The sequence below is a fragment of the Branchiostoma belcheri genome, unplaced genomic scaffold (genome assembly GCF_001625305.1).
Source record: "Branchiostoma belcheri isolate BF01 breed outbred unplaced genomic scaffold, Haploidv18h27 scaffold102, whole genome shotgun sequence".
In the NCBI taxonomy this organism is placed as follows: domain Eukaryota; kingdom Metazoa; phylum Chordata; class Leptocardii; order Amphioxiformes; family Branchiostomatidae; genus Branchiostoma; species Branchiostoma belcheri.
In genome coordinates, this window is record NW_017802403.1 from 57,508 (window position 1) to 77,767 (window position 20,260).

General features: G+C 42.5%; 2 protein-coding genes across 2 annotated transcripts; one reads left to right on the forward strand and one right to left on the reverse strand.

Moving 5' to 3' along the window:
• Positions 1 to 3,076: 3,076 nt before the first annotated feature.
• Positions 3,077 to 13,002, forward strand: LOC109474390. Its single transcript, XM_019774695.1, has 11 exons — positions 3,077 to 3,356; positions 4,365 to 4,811; positions 5,048 to 5,326; positions 5,626 to 5,807; positions 6,715 to 6,884; positions 8,367 to 8,469; positions 9,031 to 9,170; positions 9,668 to 9,776; positions 10,208 to 10,406; positions 12,402 to 12,539; positions 12,932 to 13,002. The coding sequence occupies exons 1-11, from the start codon at positions 3,077 to 3,079 to the stop codon at positions 13,000 to 13,002; spliced, it is 2,118 nt and encodes a 705-aa protein (XP_019630254.1).
• Positions 13,003 to 14,834: 1,832 nt separating this feature from the next.
• On the reverse strand, positions 14,835 to 19,077 carry LOC109475000 (the record flags this gene model as incomplete). Its single annotated transcript, XM_019775525.1, has 3 exons — positions 14,835 to 16,632; positions 17,405 to 17,512; positions 18,883 to 19,077. Coding segments are annotated over 3 exons (360 nt in total), but the record flags the coding sequence as incomplete, so codon positions are not given.
• Between the last annotated feature and the right edge of the window lie 1,183 nt (positions 19,078 to 20,260).

Sequence of the window (20,260 nt, forward strand, 5' to 3'; positions counted from 1 at the left end):
TTTAAGGAAGCATTATTGCTTTCATATTATGCAGTTTGCCAAGTAACTTCGACCTCAGGAGTTATTTCATCAGGTTTTCAGAGGTTATGACATTTGACCATAATATGAGGTCAAAGGTCAACCCCATGTTCATGCCTGCAGGCCTCATCCTTTTTTTGCATAAATTATGATAATGAGTTGCAATATTTTGCACTTAATCATGCCAAAATATACCTCTTGGTATGTTTAACCAATATAATATTATGTACAAAGATCACTGAAAGAATGCAAAAAACTAATAACATTTGAAAGAAACAAAATGGGGTCCATTTGGACCCCGTTCGGTCATTACCGTCACAAAAAAAGTTCGGGTGTTTGAGGGTCAAGTTACAATTTACATAATGAATATCTCTACCTCTTGATTACATATGCCACCATTTAAATATGTTCTATCATGGAACGCAGCAAATATATAGACTTTTGTCATTAATTATGTAAATTAGATCGTGATTTGATAACTTTCCAACAAACTAGGTCAAGCATCACTTAAGCTACCGAGATACCAAAAATATCAAAGTCCCATGATGTAAAACACTGGAATTACAGAAATTCCTTATTAATTACGCAAATGAAGTCATCATTTGCATAATTTGAAAGTTTCCGCCAGAAACCTTCCTGCAGTTCCAGAACAAGCAGCTAGGGGGACCAAACCGACACCACTTATTACTGGCAGGAAAAGGTATCAGTCACCAAAAAGTCAAGACATAGCATGTCCATGACAAAAACCGGAAGTTTTGCTGCAGTACCAATGTCGGCCACCAGGAGGCCAATATTTGACCTTGACCTTTGTCTTCCAAAGACCAAATATCATCACAATCCATAAAGACATTCTGAAGTTATGCTGACTACAATGTTATGAACAACACAAAAGGTCAAATACAATGACATGGGAACATCCCACGAGGCCCATCTCCGAACTCGACCTCAGGAACTTCAATGGTAACTTGCCAACTATCAAACATGAACATCCGTTTAAAGATTCTCGACTTATCTTGTACACAAGACAAAACACAAGTAACAAAGGTCAACTGCAGTGACGTAGAAACCCCCACGGGCCCATCTTTGAACTTGACCTCGGCATTCTCAACGGTAACTTGCCCACTGAAAATCATGAACATCCATTTAAGGATACTCGAGATATCTTGTACACAAGGAAAAAACAAGGTCAACTACAGTCACGTAGGAACCCCCCACGAAACCCATTTTTGGCCTTGACAATGACCACCACAAAGACAACCTGCCTGCCAAAAATCGTGAATATCGGACCTTGCCTTCGAGAGTTATCGTGCATTATGTGCCAAACAGTGCAAAAGCGATTTTATACCCTTCTCCGAAGGCATAGCCTAGCCTTCGATCGAAGGTAAATATGAAGTAATATTGCGTTAAGGCGTTACCATCAACCTGAGCCGTCAACCTGAACCGTCACCCACGCCGTTAACCACAACGACAACGTAAACACGCGCCGTCGACCAACGCCGTCACCCCGCGCCGTCATATCGTGCCATCAACCTGCGCCGTCGACCGAACTAACCGTCATCCATAAACAAAAATTAAACTTTACCATGCAAATAATGCGCTAACATTTCAATTGGAAAACCTTCGATCCCGTGGAAAGATATCTCCTTCCCCGGAGGTAATTATAATATCAACACATATCAAAATATTCCAATGAAACTCATAACCTGCACATCTTTGTTGTCATCATCACAACACACAAAATAATATTCAACTTCCATTTAACCTACCACAAAACCGCTCGGTCAAAAACAACATGCACACCAAACGAAAATTATCATCAATATCTGCTTAGCCTACCACAAAATGTCAACCAAAAAATTATTACATTGTGCAACAACCTATGGGTTTAGGTTATTTCTTTGTGTCTAGTATAGAAGTTATGTGTGTAATATGTTTAACCTGAACCGTCACCCACGCCGTGAGCCACACCAAAAACACGCGCCGTCAACCAGCGCCACCTTTCCCGCGCCGAGATCCCGCGCCGTCCTATAATACCCGACCACAAGAACCGTCACCCACACAGTCACCCACGCCGTGAGCCACACCAAAAACACGCGCCGTCAACCAGCGCCACCTTTCCCGCTCCGAGATCCCGCGCCGTCATATAATAGCCGACCGCAAGAACAATCGGTAAAACACAAAATGACAACCAAATTGTAACATTGTGCAACAATAGAAAACAACGTTAACAATAATGACTCGATAAAAAATAAATAAATCAGTTCTGAACATTTTAAACATAAATCACCGATCTAAAATAACGTTAACTATCATCGTCACTTACTGCTACAGACTTCGCCAGAAAGACCCTAGCGTCTACCATTTAAACATAAATCACCAACAACCTTCCGGCGCCTGCAGTCGATCGGAAACAAAATTCATATCGGAACCAGACACCCCTCCGTTTTCTCATTTTTGAATGGTTAGACCCAAAACTGCACTCGCCCCAATCCTTAACAACATGGAAATTACCATTTTCAGCACGGCGGGGATGTCCGGAGCACTTAAACACCTTTTATTTCGACGCCCATAAACACATATGCAATTAAACAAAAACGTTCTGCATCATCTGCAGCCCAATAGCAATACGTACAACGAACCCCAGATAAATCCGTCCAGCCGATCGCGAGAAACAGCTGCTGACAGAAATTGTTCAAACGATTGTAAAACTTTTCCGCGGAAGGATATCTCCTTCCCCGGAGGTAATAATCAGGGCTAAAATAGCTGCAATTTACAAATAGAATAGTTGTCAGATTTTACATCTTTAGATAAAGACAAGAGGTTGAGGTTAAGCAGATCCTCTTGTCACACAATACTGTACCATTCCTTGTATTATAATTATCCATCACAGCTTGTCTTCATTACATGTCGTCACTTTTTTTTCGCAGGTGTTAATCTCGCCTTGGGGAAACCCACAGCACAGTCAAGTACGGGTAGTGGAGGGGCCGAACGGGCAGTGGACGGCAACACTCACGGGAATTATTATGTAGGGTCCTGCACTCACACTCACAACGAAAACATGCCCTGGTGGCGTGTAGACTTGGGCAGATCACTAGCCATCGGCAGCGTCGTCGTCTTCAACCGACAAGACTGCTGCCAGGAGAGACTGAACAACTTCCGGGTTCACGTCGGCGACTCTTCCAACGTGACGTCCAACCCACAATGCGGCGGGGACCACGCCGTGACATCAGGGCAACAGAGGATCACAGTGGACTGTGACGGTCTGAGGGGCCGATATGTCGGCATCTCACTCCCCAGAACGGATATTCTCACCCTATGTGAGGTACAGGTCTATGGAGGTACGTGTCTCCACATATTATTGTGCCACATTTATGTCCGTATACGAAACAAAACACACATACAAAAGTGGAAAAAAGCCTGACGCGTATTAGACAAACAAGGAAAGTCTTATTTTTTTCCCATACGCAACAGTTCCTTTCGCATAGCGCACAACTTAATTGCGCGGGAATATGTGACATGTAATGTACATACTAGTACTAGTAATTTGTTGACTCGGAATCTGTCCAAAAACCGATTCCTAGAATATAGCTAGTGAGCATGAATTCGGAAGAAAGAAACGTCCATAACTCGTATTCATGGAAAAACATTAAACTTTCATCTGTCCGGACACGTGCCGAAACAATCCCTGACTTATGATATTTTACGATATACTAAATATCAAAATTTCGCATAGAATGTTCCAGAAATGTGGCATATCATTCTACGTGTCAACTCCTAATTTGCCCAAAATTCATACCTGGAATATATCAACCTTGGATATCTCCGAGATATGAAACGTATCATGTATCCGGAAACAAGAAACGCCGCTGACACGTATCTGTAAAAATATAAAAGTTGTACATGTCCGGATACGCAACAAAGCAATTCTTGACTTAGGATATTTCTGGATATGTTAAGTATCAAACCTCTTTTCCGGACACAATATGCAACATGTCCAGGAAAAATTTGAACTTCGAATTTGTCCGGAAATCACCCCATTTTGCACAGTGTTCATTTCTGGAATATGTTAACCTTGGATATGCCAGAAATATGAGACGTATCATGTATTCGGTAGCAGGAAACGCCAATGATACGAATCTGTAAAAATATGAATGTCGTATATGTCCGGACAAGCAACAAAACAATTCCTGACTTAGGATATTTCTGGATACGTTAAGTATCGAACCTCTTTTCCGGACGGACACAGTCCCAATATGCAACATGTCTAGGAATATTTGAACTTCGAATATGTCCGGAAATTACCCCCATTCGCACAGTGATGGTCTACAAATATTTTATACATATAGTTCCACGAGAGCTGGAGCAAGATCCGTCATGGGTTGTGGGCTCCGCTGGCACACCGTATGTCAGCGGCGGAGTCACCTACGATGCCGCCAAAGTCTTCGATGGGGACAACGAGACCTACTGGAACCCACAAGGTACCTCGCGTTACCACAACAACTGGTACATCACACTGGACCTCACAGAGTCTAAAACTCTGATCGGCATCGCAGTCAACAACTTTGGAGACACCACACATGACATCGCAGTCTTCACGCTGCAAAAGTCGCTTTCTGCTAGCCCGTACATCTGGCAGGACGTCGTGACCGTTACTGGCGTGCAGGGAGGGACGAGCCAGCGCCAGGAGTTCTTCGGGTTCCAGGGAACAGCGCGGTACTGGAGGCTGCTGATCACGCAGACTCACTCGGGCTATCAGCCAACTCCTACAGAGCTGAACTTGTATGAACTCTTAGGTAAGAGAAACTAGCATACGTACTAGGTTCCTGGACGGCGCTTATTAACTTATTAAAAAAAGCTTCTTTTGTCCCATGAATACACAGATTGAAAATGTAGCAAACCGTCCAAGAGATGCTCCAAACAAAACAAATTACTGTTTCCAGGCGAATTTTGTAAGCCACTGGCTGTTTATTTGTTTGTTCCTTTAGTAGCATGCGGGCATTGAGTGACTAAAAAAACATATGCTTTCCAGCTACCGATACGGAATTGTCTGACTTGACCTTTTCCGAGATCGGGATAGACCAAATGACCCTGTCCTGGACGGCGTCTGCTGACCTGGATATAACACGATACGGACTCCGTTACCGCCATGCCGGGACTTCGTACCTGGACCTGTCTCCCCCGCCAGCACCGAACGACACCACGGTCACCGTACGCGGACTGTGGGCGGGTACAGAGTACAACTTCACCCTGACTGCGTTTGGAGAGAACGACGAGCAAATAGGAGAGATCAGTGGGACAGAGACGACAGGTAGGTCGGTGCAATAGCACAGATAGAGAGACGTTTACATGAACATATAGTAAGCTACCTGAGTATTGGTGGAGTGAGGCGTACATGTAGTTAGAAAGTCTACAGCTGCCTATATATCCTAATGAAATGGAATGCAGCAGAAAACACGCCTCACTGAGTTTCTGACATGGATGTGAGAACTGGTCATTGTGGATATAATAATAATATTGGCAGGCCCTCTATATCTGACTGGATTGACTGTGCCCTGTGGCTGTCAGGGACATCATATACTGACTGAGATACTTGCATGATTTTTTCAGCTGAAGTTATCGTGACCGTGGACTGTCGTCAGGACCACATGAGCGTGACCTTCCCTAGAGCAGCGCTTACAGGGGTAGATGTGGACACCATGCACCTGTTGAACGACACCTGCCGTGCGACATACACCGAGACCGAGGTGACTCTTGGGACAGGTCTACAGGAATGCGGGACGATCCAGGAAGTAAGTAGACAGCTGGAATGTAGGGAACTCACTCACTCCTCTTGCGCGATGTGCGTCGAGCCTGCCAGGCGAACCAGCTCTCTCCATTTTTGTCTGTTCTGGGAGATCTTCTGGGCGAGCCCCTGCGCTTCATCTGGGGTGCTGTTGCCCAGTGCCAGGTCTTTGGCCAGGACGTCCATCCAGCGGGTACGGGGGGCCCCCCGTGGTCTCTTCCACCCAGCGGACAGGATAAGTTCAGGATAGCCCGTGTACGGTGTAGGGTGGTCGGGAGGGAGTCGTAGGACGTGTCCGTACCAACGGACTCGGCGCAAAGTAGCTGCCACACGGGAGGCAGGAGGCGACAGCAGATGTCTCAGGAGGATCCTGGTGGTACGCTGTTTCGACCACATGTCCGGCTCCGACAATGTAAAGCGACGGTCACAACCCGCCGTACGTGCTTCTGCGTGCTGTCTACGTGCACAAACGTGGGCAAACGTAGGGCATCCGTGCGTGGTGAGTTCCGCCTCCGTACGGAATCCTACGGATTTGGAAGCACACAGACACGCCGTAGAACTTAAATTGCATGTAAAACTTTTCATGCGTGCGGTCTGCGGCGTCACCACCCGTATTTGCGAGTACGGGCGACGCGCGTGCCCCGTGCAGCCTATGAGCGTACAACGCACGTTTTCAGAAAAACGTAGCAGACGTGGCCTCCCAAAAAACCTACGGACAAAAAGCAGCACGGTGGGTTGTGACCAACATAACGCATAAGGAACACTCACGGGAAAAACAGAATGGATGAGGGGATCGGTATTACAATAAGTGCTGAGGTGGAGCATGTGACGATAAATACCGTCAAACTCCTGGAATATGAGAGAGGCTCTCTATTTGTTTGTAAGGTTATTTGCATCTCTCCTTGTTTTCATAGTCGTCAGGCGACAAACTGATCTTCAGTAACGAGGCCATCGGCAGTCCGGTAGTGCAAGATAACGGCGCTGTGAGAGGAACGCCCTTCAGCAAGAGTTTCCAGTGTGAGTTCGTGAGTCAGTTCGTGATCTCACAGGAACAGAACATCCTCTTCAACATTCCGCCTTCTAGGTAAGTGCTGTCACACGTGTGAGGCTACATGCACAACCGCGCATGAACTAGGGTGAGTCTTTCACAACCATGTATACTACAGGATCAGTTATTTCTTTTTTCACAACCAAAATGTCTCACCTTGCTGACGTTTCGGTGTCTATCAGACACCTTCTTCAGAGCTTCTGACTGGAGTACTGTATCTCGCCGCTATATGTAGCCGATGTAGGTGGCGCTTTTGCGACGAGAACACTGTCCCAAACGTGGCTTAGTTTATATCCCCCCTCGTCCCGGTTTATCACAGGGACTGACTTTCTGATCCAGACTGCCTCCTTGATCCAGCATGTTCTTCTATTGTCCTCTCTGTCTATGACTTTGGCCCCCTCCCCCTCATGTATACTACAGTGTGAGGAAGGGAAGCTCGGCTTAAAAAAACTCAAGGCATCGCTTAAACTACATATTGAGACCGGTCGACATAGCCGCACTCCTCTGGAACAACGTATTTGTCGATACTGCAATTTAGATAGAATAGAAGATGAACTTCATTTTGTAGTAGAATGTAGTTTGTACAACAGTGCGAGAATTGAACTTTATACACTGATAACATCGATGTTTCCCCACTTTACACACCAAAGTAATACAGACAAATTCAGATTTTAATGAACTTAGAGAAACGTTAACCCCCGATCTTTAAACTTGTATGTTCTTATCTTTTCAACATTTCACCAAGGAGTTTTGATTTCACAGAGAAGCGAGGAGAAGTCGAAATTATGTAACAGACTGTTTAAGTGCTAGTGCTAGATCGACCTTATTGTGTATACATACGTGTATTCAGGTTATTCCTTGGAACCTAACCCAATGGGTTTGTTTGTACAATTAAGGTCTTCATTCATTCATTCACCTTTTAACAGATAACCCAAAACAGACCCAGATTTCCTACGAGTACAGAATTTGTGGATCGAAACCCAGCTTCTGGATTCGTGTTTACGTTCCCTCGAAATATGCCATTAGCATGAGATGGTTAAATTTCCGCTATCAGCTTAGAGTTAGCGCACATACATTAGAAATAGAAAACGGTAGATACAAACAATTGTCTGTAAACGACAGAATAATTATGTAAATATTGTACAGGAAGTGCGGTGGAGGATGAAATGCACTTTATTTGTCACTGCCCCCATTATAGCACCAAAAGAGATTGATAACTTATTCGAAATGGTCACCAAAATGTTCCCTAGCTTTATTCACCTTTCCAGCCTACAAAAAACTGCATTCCTATTAACAATTTATACATCCCGCTAAATGTCGGCCATTTCATACTCCACTGCACTCTGAAAAGAAATCAAACCCAACAATAACTACAAATGTATATTTAAAGTAGCAAGAGCATTACTTATTATCATTTTTACTGTTTATTGTTGTTATCATGTTCTTGCCCTCGGGCATGAATTTGCAATAAACTTTCTGCTATCCGTCTAATCCCCACATGGTTCTCTATCTGTACAGATTGCAAGTTGTGAACGCGAAAAACCAGTTCACCTTCGAGATGCACATGTTTCCATCTGCGGACTTCGCTCGGACCTACACGTCAGCCGACTACCCAGTGCGGGTAAGCTTACTACTTACTTTTTTTCGTTCTTGCCGAGTGTAATGTCTATCAAACTGCAAGTCTTAAGCATGTACATACATTGCTTTGAATTATTTCTAGGGGCTGATCATGTGGTCATGTTTGTTTATTTGTTTGTTTAGTTTTTGGTTTAGGTTTTTTTATTCATGATGTAGTATGATTTGTATTAGCTGGGATTGTCATGCATATTGTGCTGTGGCACACCTTATGATTGGCTTTACATGAGCATCTTTATCTTGTCCTTCTATACCAAAGCAGTGCATCTATCATTCTTGTTTACAATTGGTTTATTGGTTAAAACTTTCCTTTAGCTGCCCACCCGAGGGTGACAGCTATTCTTCCAGGAGAGAGTATACACACAAACGTAACAAAAACATTAACATGTACCAAAGATGTGTATAACAATGGGCCAGTACATTGTTTCCATTTCTGTCCTATAGGTGCGATATTGTACAACGCCAGCAAAAGCGTGTCCCACGTGTATGGTACTGTTGCAATTTCAATGAATCAAATTAAATCAAATCTTTACTTCTTCTTGGTTAGGTGAGCTCGTCTGACCAACTACACTTTGGACTGAGCGTGAACTCTCCTCTGGACAACCTGGAGCTGTTCGCCCTCCACTGCCTCGCCACGCCAAGTACCGACCCTGACGACACTCCAAGCGTCAGCATCATTCAAGACGGGTACGTCACTCTTCTTCTTCCGTTGATGTCCATCGGCCGAATTGTCGGCCATTATTGACATATTTAACGGGTCAAAGGTCACCATTGGCACTGGAGGATGTTTAGTTAATGTTTGATACCAGTGAGTTTGACTGTATAACCTCCTTGGGTAGAGAGTTCCAGTCGCGTATTGTGCGAGGGAGAAATGAGTAGAACCGGTAGCTTGTACGATACAGGAGTTGTTTGTACTGTTGGTTGTGGCCTCTGCGGCGCCTTGTGTTGTTATTAGGCAGGAGGTTTAAGGCGTCGCAGCTTACACATGCTAGGCCGTGCGTGATCTTATACAGCATGGTAAGTCTGTTATTGCGGCGACGGTTCTGGAGGGTGGGCCACTAAAGCTGCTCCAACATAGCAGAGACACTGGACGTGTTTCTGTAACGATGGAGAACACTCTTCACGTGACTTACATAAAACGTATTGTCATCTGTAGCATTCATGGTCATTTCTCTCCTATATAGGTGCGACATCGACCAAACGCTTCAGCTGAACAATGCACTGTCTGGTGACATGGCCTTGTACTACTCCATCCAATCATTCACCTTCCCCAACGTTGTCGATCCCAGCCTGGTAAAATAGACAAACGTGTAAACTTTGGCATGGTGCTGGGCTGGGTTAACTGTCAGCTTAAAGTTGATTTCCTTGCTGTAAGGTGATGGTCTCGTAGACGTAAAGTTCGCTGTAAACGTGACCTCTAGCCCTCTGTCTCGGTCCTCCCACCTCATTCCGAAGCGTCAAGCCAGCAAACTAGCCTGCAACTAACCAGGACATAAGGCCAGAAATTATACTAGCCTGCAAACCTACCACCAAACTGCATTTAAAAGGGTTACGAGTGAGCGTTTGGCCTCCGAAACGTTGTGCACGCTTCCGTCTCTATTCTTCTAGGACTGGAGGTCTTTTATTATACTGGCATATTCATGGCTACTTCCTAGCGTCTGGGTCCCCTGAACAGCATGTCGGTGCACCAGATTCATGCAGATGTTGTTTTTTCTCCATGCCAGGTGTACATCCACTGCACCATGGTGGTCTGCTTCAAGGACGACCCGAACTCGCGGTGCAATGAGGGGTGCATGCCCTATAGGCGGCGCAGGCGCGCTGTGTCTGACATGAGCGAGGCCCGAGTGCGACGTGCGAGCGAAACCGACCAGATAGTCCGTCTCAGCCAGGGACCCTTCGAGGTCGTGGGAGAAGAAAAACAAGGTAGAGTTTGTGTATTATACTGAACTATCCGCTTCATCCCTTGCTAAAACTAAAGACCATGACTCTTTCTTTCCATCTGGGTCTGTCCTTAGTCTCCACCAGACTTCTTTTGCAGGTTGAATAAATCGTAGAAATCGGCCTAAAAAGGGTATTAATTGGCGAGAGAAGGTAGCCGGCCAGAGAGGGTCCAATTGGCCCGCCAGAATACTTCGTACCTATTCAAAACCCATTTTGTGTAATCTCCAAGCAGATCTTTTGGTGGGGGTAAGACAGTATCAAATTGGCCAGTCTGTGGGGAAATGGATACAGACTGGCCAATTTGATACTGTCTTACCCCCACCAAAAGATCTGCTTGGAGATTATTTTGTGGACTTCAAAGACGATAGCGACATCTCACAGACTTCTTGTAGGCCAATTTGATCGTCGATGGTCGGAAACCTTCTCTTGCCAATTAATACCCTTTAAGGCCGATTTCTACGATTTATTCAACCTGCACAAGAAGTCTGGTGAAGACTAGTCTGTCCTTGAAAACATTGTGTATCATGAAGGAGACAGATAGTTAACTCTCATGGACGTCAACAAATCGGGTCTTCTGTGTCACAACAACATATCTTACCCATAATTGATTTTAGCGATATGCTGTCCACTACTTTATAGTCAGGGCCGTAGACAGTATGAACATGACGTTTCTATGTCGTTCGTCGTATGTCGAACAGGTCAACCAAAGCTCTCTAAGCTAGTTCAAAGAGCAAAGCTGAGATGGCTAGGGCACATATCTAGGAAACATCGACTGAAGGCTGGAAATACGTACTAGATGACATGTCATTGGCTGAGTCCAGGCACAACAGTCTTCCCTCCACAATCCAAAGAGACATTGATAGCCTAGTTCACTGGACAGGGTCTAATCATATGGAACTTAATCCATCTAAGTGCAAAGTAATGGTAGTATGTTTTATGAGAGAACCACCCCCACCTCCACAGTTGTCTGTGGGGCCGTCTGTATTGGAAGTTGTCCATGTTGCGAAAGTACTAGGTGTAACACTTCAATCTGATCTCAAGTGGTCCGCCCATGTAAACTCCATGGTGAGCAAAGCCAACCGTAGACTTTACCTGGTGCGAGTGCTAAAGAAGTATGGACTTGGTGATAATGACCTGATTCTAGTTTTCTGCGGTTTTGTAAGACCACTACTAGAGTACGCTTGCCCCGTGTGGCACCCAGGCATCACCTCTGTTCAGTCTAGACACATAGAGTCTGTGCAAAGGCGAGCATGTAGAATTGTATTGGGTAAGAACTACGTCAACTATGATGCAGCCCTAGGCCAGCTGTCCCTTACCTCTCTGTACCAGAGACGAGTCCTACTCTGTAAGAAGTTTGCAGTGTCTTTATCAAGATCCCCTACTTTCTCCAGTTGGTTACCGCCTACACGTGCAATTGTACATGGCAGAGAACTCGATCAGGTCCAAAAATCAAATCAGTCAATTTAGCTGCAGAACATCGAGATTTAAGAACAGTACTTTACCTTTCATTTTAAGTTACTAAATGATAGTTGACATGTTCATTGTGTAAGTCATGGTTGTATTGAATCGTTATAGCTGATTTTATATTGTTTAACATTGTTGTATTGAATCGTTATAGCTGATTTTATATTGTTTAAATGTAAACAATAACCACAATTCAGCCGAAGGGCTGCTATGGTATTGTATTTGTATTTGTATTTGTGTGGAAATAAATAAACCAGTCATATATAGAATGCCAAGACAAAGACTGCCAAAAGTGGTGTTAACGTGGTGTCCACAAGGAAAAAGGAAGAGGGGTGGGCAAAGTATGACGTGGAGGAAAACAGTGGAAAGAGACCTTGCAGTGATGGGTTGCGTATGGGAGGGGGCGCAACGAGCCGCACAAGACAGGAACAGATGGAAGGCAATGATGGCACGCCTCAGCAGTGGCTGATCATGCGGTGGTGGAGATGATGATGATGATATGTCGTTCCACAGCCTCCGCCGTGCCCACTGTCGGCATCGCTGCCGGGACGGCTGCGGGGATAGCCGGCGTCCTCCTGATGGTTGCTGCTGTCTTCCTGGTGAGAAAGAGACGTGGCCGTGACGTCAAGGAGCAGGCTGAAGATCGTGTCGGTAAGATATCCAGGCACTGTACAGAATCTGTAAGTAGATACTGTCTGAAACAATCCCTATATTGTCCCCTGTGTTGGTGGCGGCATTAATAACATAAGTTGAAAAAAAAACTTGAGTGTGCCGTCATCACGTCTAGTGATTAGATGCTGGAATATAAAAAAAAACAACCCCTATTCATCCAGCAAGTCAGTAGAAGAGCTAGTGAAGACGCACCATGCGTAGTTTTTAATCCTAGAGTTGACCTCGGCTGTCTGCATAATGTCATTCAGTAACGGAGTTTAAACTCAGCAGATCCACTGATCAAATGGTAACAACTTCATAGTATAAGGTATGAACATAAATGTGTTCCTTACACAGTTCGGTCTCTAATTGGACACGGTTTTTCATTTCAGGTTTTGACAACTACTCGTTCGAACTCTGGGGAAAGGGCAAGGCTACCAACGCGACCCCCAAACCTGAGTAGTCGTTTTCCGAGTCTCTCTTCTTCTTCTTTCTCTCTTTCTCTCTCTCTCTCCCTCTTTCCCTTCCCCACCCTCTCCTCCCTCTGCTCCCTCCCTCCCTCCATTCACAATCTACAGAACCTATCCTTTATTCTTTAGCTCTCTTTGAGCGTTATTATATACACATAAGCATATATAATCATGGTGATATTAAAGCTGGCAACCCGAAGGGAAGAATCAATTGATAAAACTGATTTTGTTTGCAATATAAGAAGACCAAATTGTTTAAAATTCGACAGCACAGAGCACAGCAAATCAACTTCATCACAGAACTTAAGAAACAAACATAAAGCCAGAAATTGGGCAAAGTTTGGAATTCTCAAAGAACCAAATATATAAATGGCCATTTGTGATTTAATATGACTGTGATGTTCTAATATTCGGCACCAAAAGACAAAATAAAGTTTCGACACAAACACTTAGAAAACGTCAGCAAAACAATGCTGGTTCAGGGAGCTTCGTGGTACCATCACTGTCCCCACAGTGTGGCAAACATGGCGGCCGACATGTCCAACCTGTTAGAGATCAAACATCACAGCTCTGTGGCCACGTAACAGCTTTGTGGAAGACATTTTGAAAGGCTTATCAAGTAATTGAGTTCAACATGGTAGCCGTTATATTTGCAATAGACAACCGCCAGATGCAGCAAAGGAGATCAAAATTCAAAAGATTGGAACTAAACAAATTGTTGTGAGGCTGGTTGTCAAACATTGTGGTATAAAAAGATATTAAATGCCTTTAATTAAGATATATGCTAATTGCTAGCAAGCTTATAGGTTAATTGACCTTAACTTTGCTATCTTCTACTTAAAGGTAAGCGGGATTCTGTTCTATTCTAAGGCTATATCTGTAGACTTCTGGTGTATCTTACTGTTAATGTACTAGTATAATAATGTTTAAATTTCTGTGGCATTTTAATGAGATATTGCTTCCATAGTTTATAAGAAGCGTTGCTAGTCGACAAGAAGCCATGATGTTAAAATGGCTGCACTTTAGTGAGATGCAAACATTTCCTGTAGAGTGAGACTGCCTAAAGTTGTAACCAACAATGCGCAGGCGTTGTGGTTGTAAAGAAACTATAATCTAGGATGTATCTGTTAGGTATTGTGAGATATCTACAGCTATCTCCACGTGAAGGTAAATTAGAGCTACTATCATTTACTAACCAGGAGAAGTAATACCTCTGTTATTATATAATCGGGTACGTGCATTTTGCTTTTAATAATAGATCTGCAGTTTTGGTACCAAATATACGTGTTTGTCATGTGTGTGTCTTTAATGGGGTCACTCTTACTTCGAAGAACGATTATTTCCAGGTCAAGGGTGATGTAGATTCACAAATAATACAACAGTTGGATAGCTATTCCCTACATTAGTAGTAAGGATTTTTAATCGTATAATGCAAACTGTTGATTTTCAAGATAAAAAGAAGTGCTCCACATTCCAATCTGGAGCAGGAAAGCTTGAAATACCTACAAAAACACTTGAGAATACAAATATACTGTCAATATGGAATGGCTCTGTACAGTTAACCCACTAAATCCCAACAGCCAATCAGCAAGAAGAATAGAGGAAAGCTGCATGCCTATTGTTTGATGCCCTGCATTCCATTGTGATGACTCATACCAAAACGTGGTAAACACTGCACACTAACACAGCAATACATTTGCTATAACACAGTGAAAAAGCTCAAATAAAACCATTCTAAAAGCCTTTACCACACAAATTAAAAAAACACCTGGGGGTATTTGTCCACTGTACCTCCATACCGAATTCCAGGTCCTTAGGCCCCAAAATGAAGAAGTTGAATCCATTTAAAGAAATGGCAGGAGAAGAAGAAGAATCATCAGCAAAACAATATGGTTTCATTCGTGGTTTGGGAAGCCATAATTATGTTAGAGTACAGAAGAAAACGCTAAACCCATAGCTAAATTATCTACTCAAATGCAGAGTACAATTTCCTCAACTTATCCATGTGTTTTGATACTTCCCCTCTTCTTCTTGCAATATTAATCTTCAAATCGCATGAATATATTTGACAAAAGATACAAATTTCGACAATTTTGCCATTCCCTGGCAATTTTTGAAAATGTGCATTTTTCCTAACAGCATGATTAAATTGGAAATGGCAGAGCATTGATCATTCAGATCCCCAAACACTATGTTGAATCCATTTAGTTGCAGATTCGTTTGTCCTGGAACCAGTCATGAACAGATTCCCAAATATACATGACTTAAGAGCAGTTCCAAAAGATGTGTTTCTTCCTCCTCGCCGCACAAAGAGAATTTGGCGAGTTTTTAATGTTCCAGAGATACAATTTCTTGTTTGTGGCTAAGAATTTATGAAGTAATTTAAATTGAAATATTCTGGTTTGGGTATCCATTACAAGTCTGTATGGTAAAATAAACACTTCTTTCCATGGTATGACTTCATTGAAATCATCTTCCCATTATGACATGATTTTAACTGGATTTGTTATAAAGGGCTTCAAGAAATGATTATACATCTTTTTAGATTTGTTAATTTTACAACCTGTCAACCATTGGTAATTCTTTAAAATAGGCCTGCACACCTGCAAGTGCGCGCCTCTGCATTACGCCCTCATAGAACCATTGCGGGAGATCGCAAAAACTAACATATTATAAGAGTATTTGGAACAAACATATGTAAATTTCTTAGCAAACAAATCATAAGACAGGGGCTTCCCATTGATGCCTAGTACGTCCTCTCGGCAAACAAGACACCTCTGTCGAGGAGGTCTGTCCATACAAAGGGTTTTTTGCCGTCATTTTTAAAATTTCAGTTAAACCACAATATTTGCTGTTGATCGGATAGAGAATAATGATCGGGAGGGTTGAACTGAAAGTTAGTGCAAACACGATAACATTAAGAAATTCTCGTTGCAGAAAGGTTTTAACCTTCATATCATTATTATCTATTTGCATGAATGGGTATAGCCCTTTGCTAAATATAACATGTGTATTGGACAAAAGCTTAGAGCAGAACCAATTACATCAACTAGAGTACATTTGTACCACGATATCATATAGTAGTACTGGTAGTAGGAGTAATAGATAAATGAATAAATGAATAAATAGTTAGTAGTACATGTCGTAGTAATAGTGTTCCTTCGCCAAATGATGTTAACTTTTATTACTCATGGCAAATAAGATCCCCGGTGGCAAGAGTTATTTCGGGTGGTCATATTCCCCACCCAATGACAGTTCATCTTAACAAAGAAAACTATTTCCTTTCGAATTATGCAAATGATGTAAGATTTCAATAATTTGTGTTTGATGATGTTCACCTCCCACTAACTTCTAAATGAAACAAGTATGAAATTCCTGGCAGTTTCCAGTAATAACCACTAGTATTTTCTCATTTATCATGCAAATTAGGTCTTCATTCACACAATCAATATCTGTCCATGTTCGTCTCATTGCATACGTCAGTATTTGGAATAGTGCAATTATGGAACACAGCGGATTTATAGAATTTCACCAAATTAGATGCTGATGATAAGTCTTGGTACACATCACTGCACCCTCTTCAAAACACGCCTGCAAGTTTTGCCCGTTGGGAGAAGTATTGACTGTAAAAGAAATTAATTTAAAAAGGTTACGACACAAAAAACTATGCAAAATACATATAGACATTGAAAGTATACATACATACGTGACGTTTGTTTTATTCAAAATGACTGAGAAACTGAGTTTGTACGGCCTTCCAAAAGTACAGTTTTGGAGGGCGCTCTAGCAAGCTTCACAATCACCCGTCTCTGGCATCTCTCAATGCCCGCGTCAACCAGGTCTGTCATCCACGAAATGCATGTACCGGTTATGTCAACTACAATTCGGCCACGCCGATTTTATTTTATGGATAACATCCACGTGCGCATTGATTTTAGGCTGTTCTCAAAAAAAAAAAAGAAAAAAAAAGATCACGTCCCCGAGGCTCTGGCCTGTCTCTAGGCCTGGGTAGTCCATGGAAGGTAGCGACAATAGGGAGCCGGGCACCCAACCTACCGAAGCTCCACGATTCAAGAACTCATTCGAACAGTGCCGATTCAGACATTCCGCAAAAAGGCGGCTTGTCGTATACGTCACTATGTTCTGCGGCAAATTCACAATACTTGAGCTTTGTATTCCTGTGGTTTAGTAGAATTTTTATTTTTGGCCGAATTTTTTTTTATTCGCCCGCGCGCACTAGTTTTGGGGTCTTCAGAGGATGTCATCCATAAAATTAAGTCGGCGAGCCTTAGATAAAGACAAAAAAGACAAAATAGGTCGTGTGTTGATGTCATGAGCACTTAAACAGTGGAGCAAAAAACACAACTGAAAATACATTAAGAGAACAAATATTACCAGCTCCAGCTGTCCCTGGCTGTCGATACGACCGGTGGTTACCATTTCGCCACTTGCTTTCTTCGTCCGTGTCACAAGTCGGCCGTACTCGTCCAAGCTTACCACAGTCTGTGGGTGTAACATCAAAACAACGTGTGTTAGAGTCTGTGAAGTTTAGACATCTAGGTAATGAGATACGCCAAAAAACACAGTTTTACTCAAGCAACTGGATATGATTTTGGAAACGGTCAGACGTTTCAGGTAGCATCCACTACCTTTCGTCAGTGACACGACACTGCAGGAGAATTACAGATTTATAATATAATATAACTCACTAGTTTGTGCTTATAAACCTGCATTTCCCCTATGGTCTCTCAGTCACTGACGAAAGCTAGTGGATACTAGCTGAAATGTCTGACGTTTTCAAAATCATATCCAGTTGCTTGAGTAACTGCTTTTTGGCGTATCGTATTACCTGGATGTCTAACCTTCATCGACGTTTATAATAATTGTTTTATTGCAAATTCATGCCAGAGGGCTAATTGCAGGAACAGAAGAAACATGCATATGGTATAAGAAAAAACAGACAATTGGAACGCATAGAACTACTGATAACTACTAAGAAACTACTAGTAAAAACTTCTACTGAAAAACTACTGGGTTTGACGTCTTTTTTGAAGACAGAGGAAGACAAAGGATCCCACTTTTTCTGTAATTTGTGGCTTTTCGGATGTTAAGAGGAGAGTAGTTTTATTTTCATTTGTATATTGTGTGAAAGTTTGGGTAGAATTTGGAGGCTATGTCGAAGAGTTCATTTGAGTTCATTGCTATAGAGGATACAATTTGAGAAACAACGTGTGTCAGAATACATGTAGCATGAATATGAGATCCTCGTAACGTTATGCGTCATTTTATGAACATAACACAAACTAGAGTTCTCGACTTACAAAGAATGAAAGTTTATTACAAATACATGCCCGAGGGCTACTTGCAGTAAAAACAACATAAGAAAAAATACAATGGTATGTGAGACTATATCTGCGTCTAACATTATACTACAATCTACAACATACATGGTACTAGTTTTACTGGGGTTGACTTCTTCTTTTTAGGCAATGGACGACGAATTTACCCACTTCTTCTATAATGTATCTTTTGTCTTCACGTTTCTATATACGTTTTGTTATGTGTCTGTTAAGTTTTGACCTGTACCTAGCCCGTCGTGGCATGAATGTACAATAAAGGTCTTTCATCTTATAATATGTGGGTTCTTTGTAGAATGAATTTTAGTAAAATGAAAGAAAAAGGGTACAGAACCAAGCAGCAAGCTTATTCCGTATGAACAACTACAAACAGGGGTGCTAGTGTATTGTACATACATGTACATGTAACGGAGACTTGAAACCTACAGTGGGTGACGCATGGATTAGACTGACTAAAATGATATCCAGACTTTTATGAGGAAGGAACGACTACGAAACAAACAAAAGCATCTTTACCTCAAAGGTTCCCAAACCCCGCATGGAGATGTTCTGTGGTTGGCCAAGAGTTAGAGTCATGTCAACCGACGGCCTTTGCTGATTGGTGTACTGTCGGTAGGTTATTTGGTTCCCGTTGACGATGTACTCTTCTATAGGGCTGATTTTGAACAGCTTCACAAGCTTACGGATCCACCACGACAAACCTGTTAAATAAACAAACAAACAAACAAACAAACAAACAAATAGATAAATAATCAAAATAGAAATGGGAGATTCTGGACTTCCGAGAAGCATTTTGGGGCTTCGTGACCTTCAAATATACAAATATTTTCCTAAGTCTGACTTTCTGACCTCCAGTTATTCCAATTGTCAATCCATGTTACGTCAACCTACAGTCAACGCGGCTCTCCGAACTCGACTGTCAATCTGCCTGTCAACCTTCCCCACCCACGTGCTGTCAGCACACAGACACACAAACCCACACAGCAATCAATCAATCAAGCCGCAGGCATCAGAGTAACAGCTCAGCCACCCAAAACGACAGCTCAGCCACCCAACAGCTCAGCCACCCAAAACGACTCTTCCATACCCGGAAGTAAAATAGCACTGCTAATTAGGTCAACTCAACGTTTGTAGTTTTATATTTCATGATTGACTTGAGGCAAATGAAGCCAGACAAACTTACAGTATTCTACAGTTTAGATATATTTTATTAGATTTAACTAGATTTTATTAGATATTACTAGATTTAACTTGTCACTAAAGTACCCACGTCCGTATGTTCGAACTATCTGGGACTACCCCAAAGTTGATCATGAATTATTAGCTACTTTTTCGTCCAACACTGAGTGGAATGACATTTACTATTGTTCTAGCGTTGATGATGCATGTTACAAGCTAGTTGGTCTTATCCTCCTAGCTAAAAATAAGTGTGTTCCCCATAAGAACATTACTGTAAGACCGAGAGACAAACCTTGGATGTCTTCCAGGATTAGAACGTTAATGCGTCGGCGAGACAAGATTCACAGGAGAGCTAAAATGTTGAACAATGCTTCATTATGGACATTATATCGTAATGTCAGAAATAAAGTAGTACGTGAAATTTCTCTTGCTAAGTCGTCCTATAACAACCGTCTCGTCGACTCACTGACAACTTCTCCTTGTTCCAGTAAGAAATGGTGGCACATTGTTAAATCCTTTTACTGTAGTAAAGTGTGTTCTACTATTCCACCCTTAAAGTCTGGTCATACCTATGTAACCGACTCTAGGGAAAAGGCAATTATGTTTAACAAATATTTTTCTGACCAGTCCACTATAGATGACTCCAAGTCTAGCCTCCCTCGACTAGATTTTCTTACTGATGTCCGCTTCTCAGAATGTTTTACTACACCTGTGG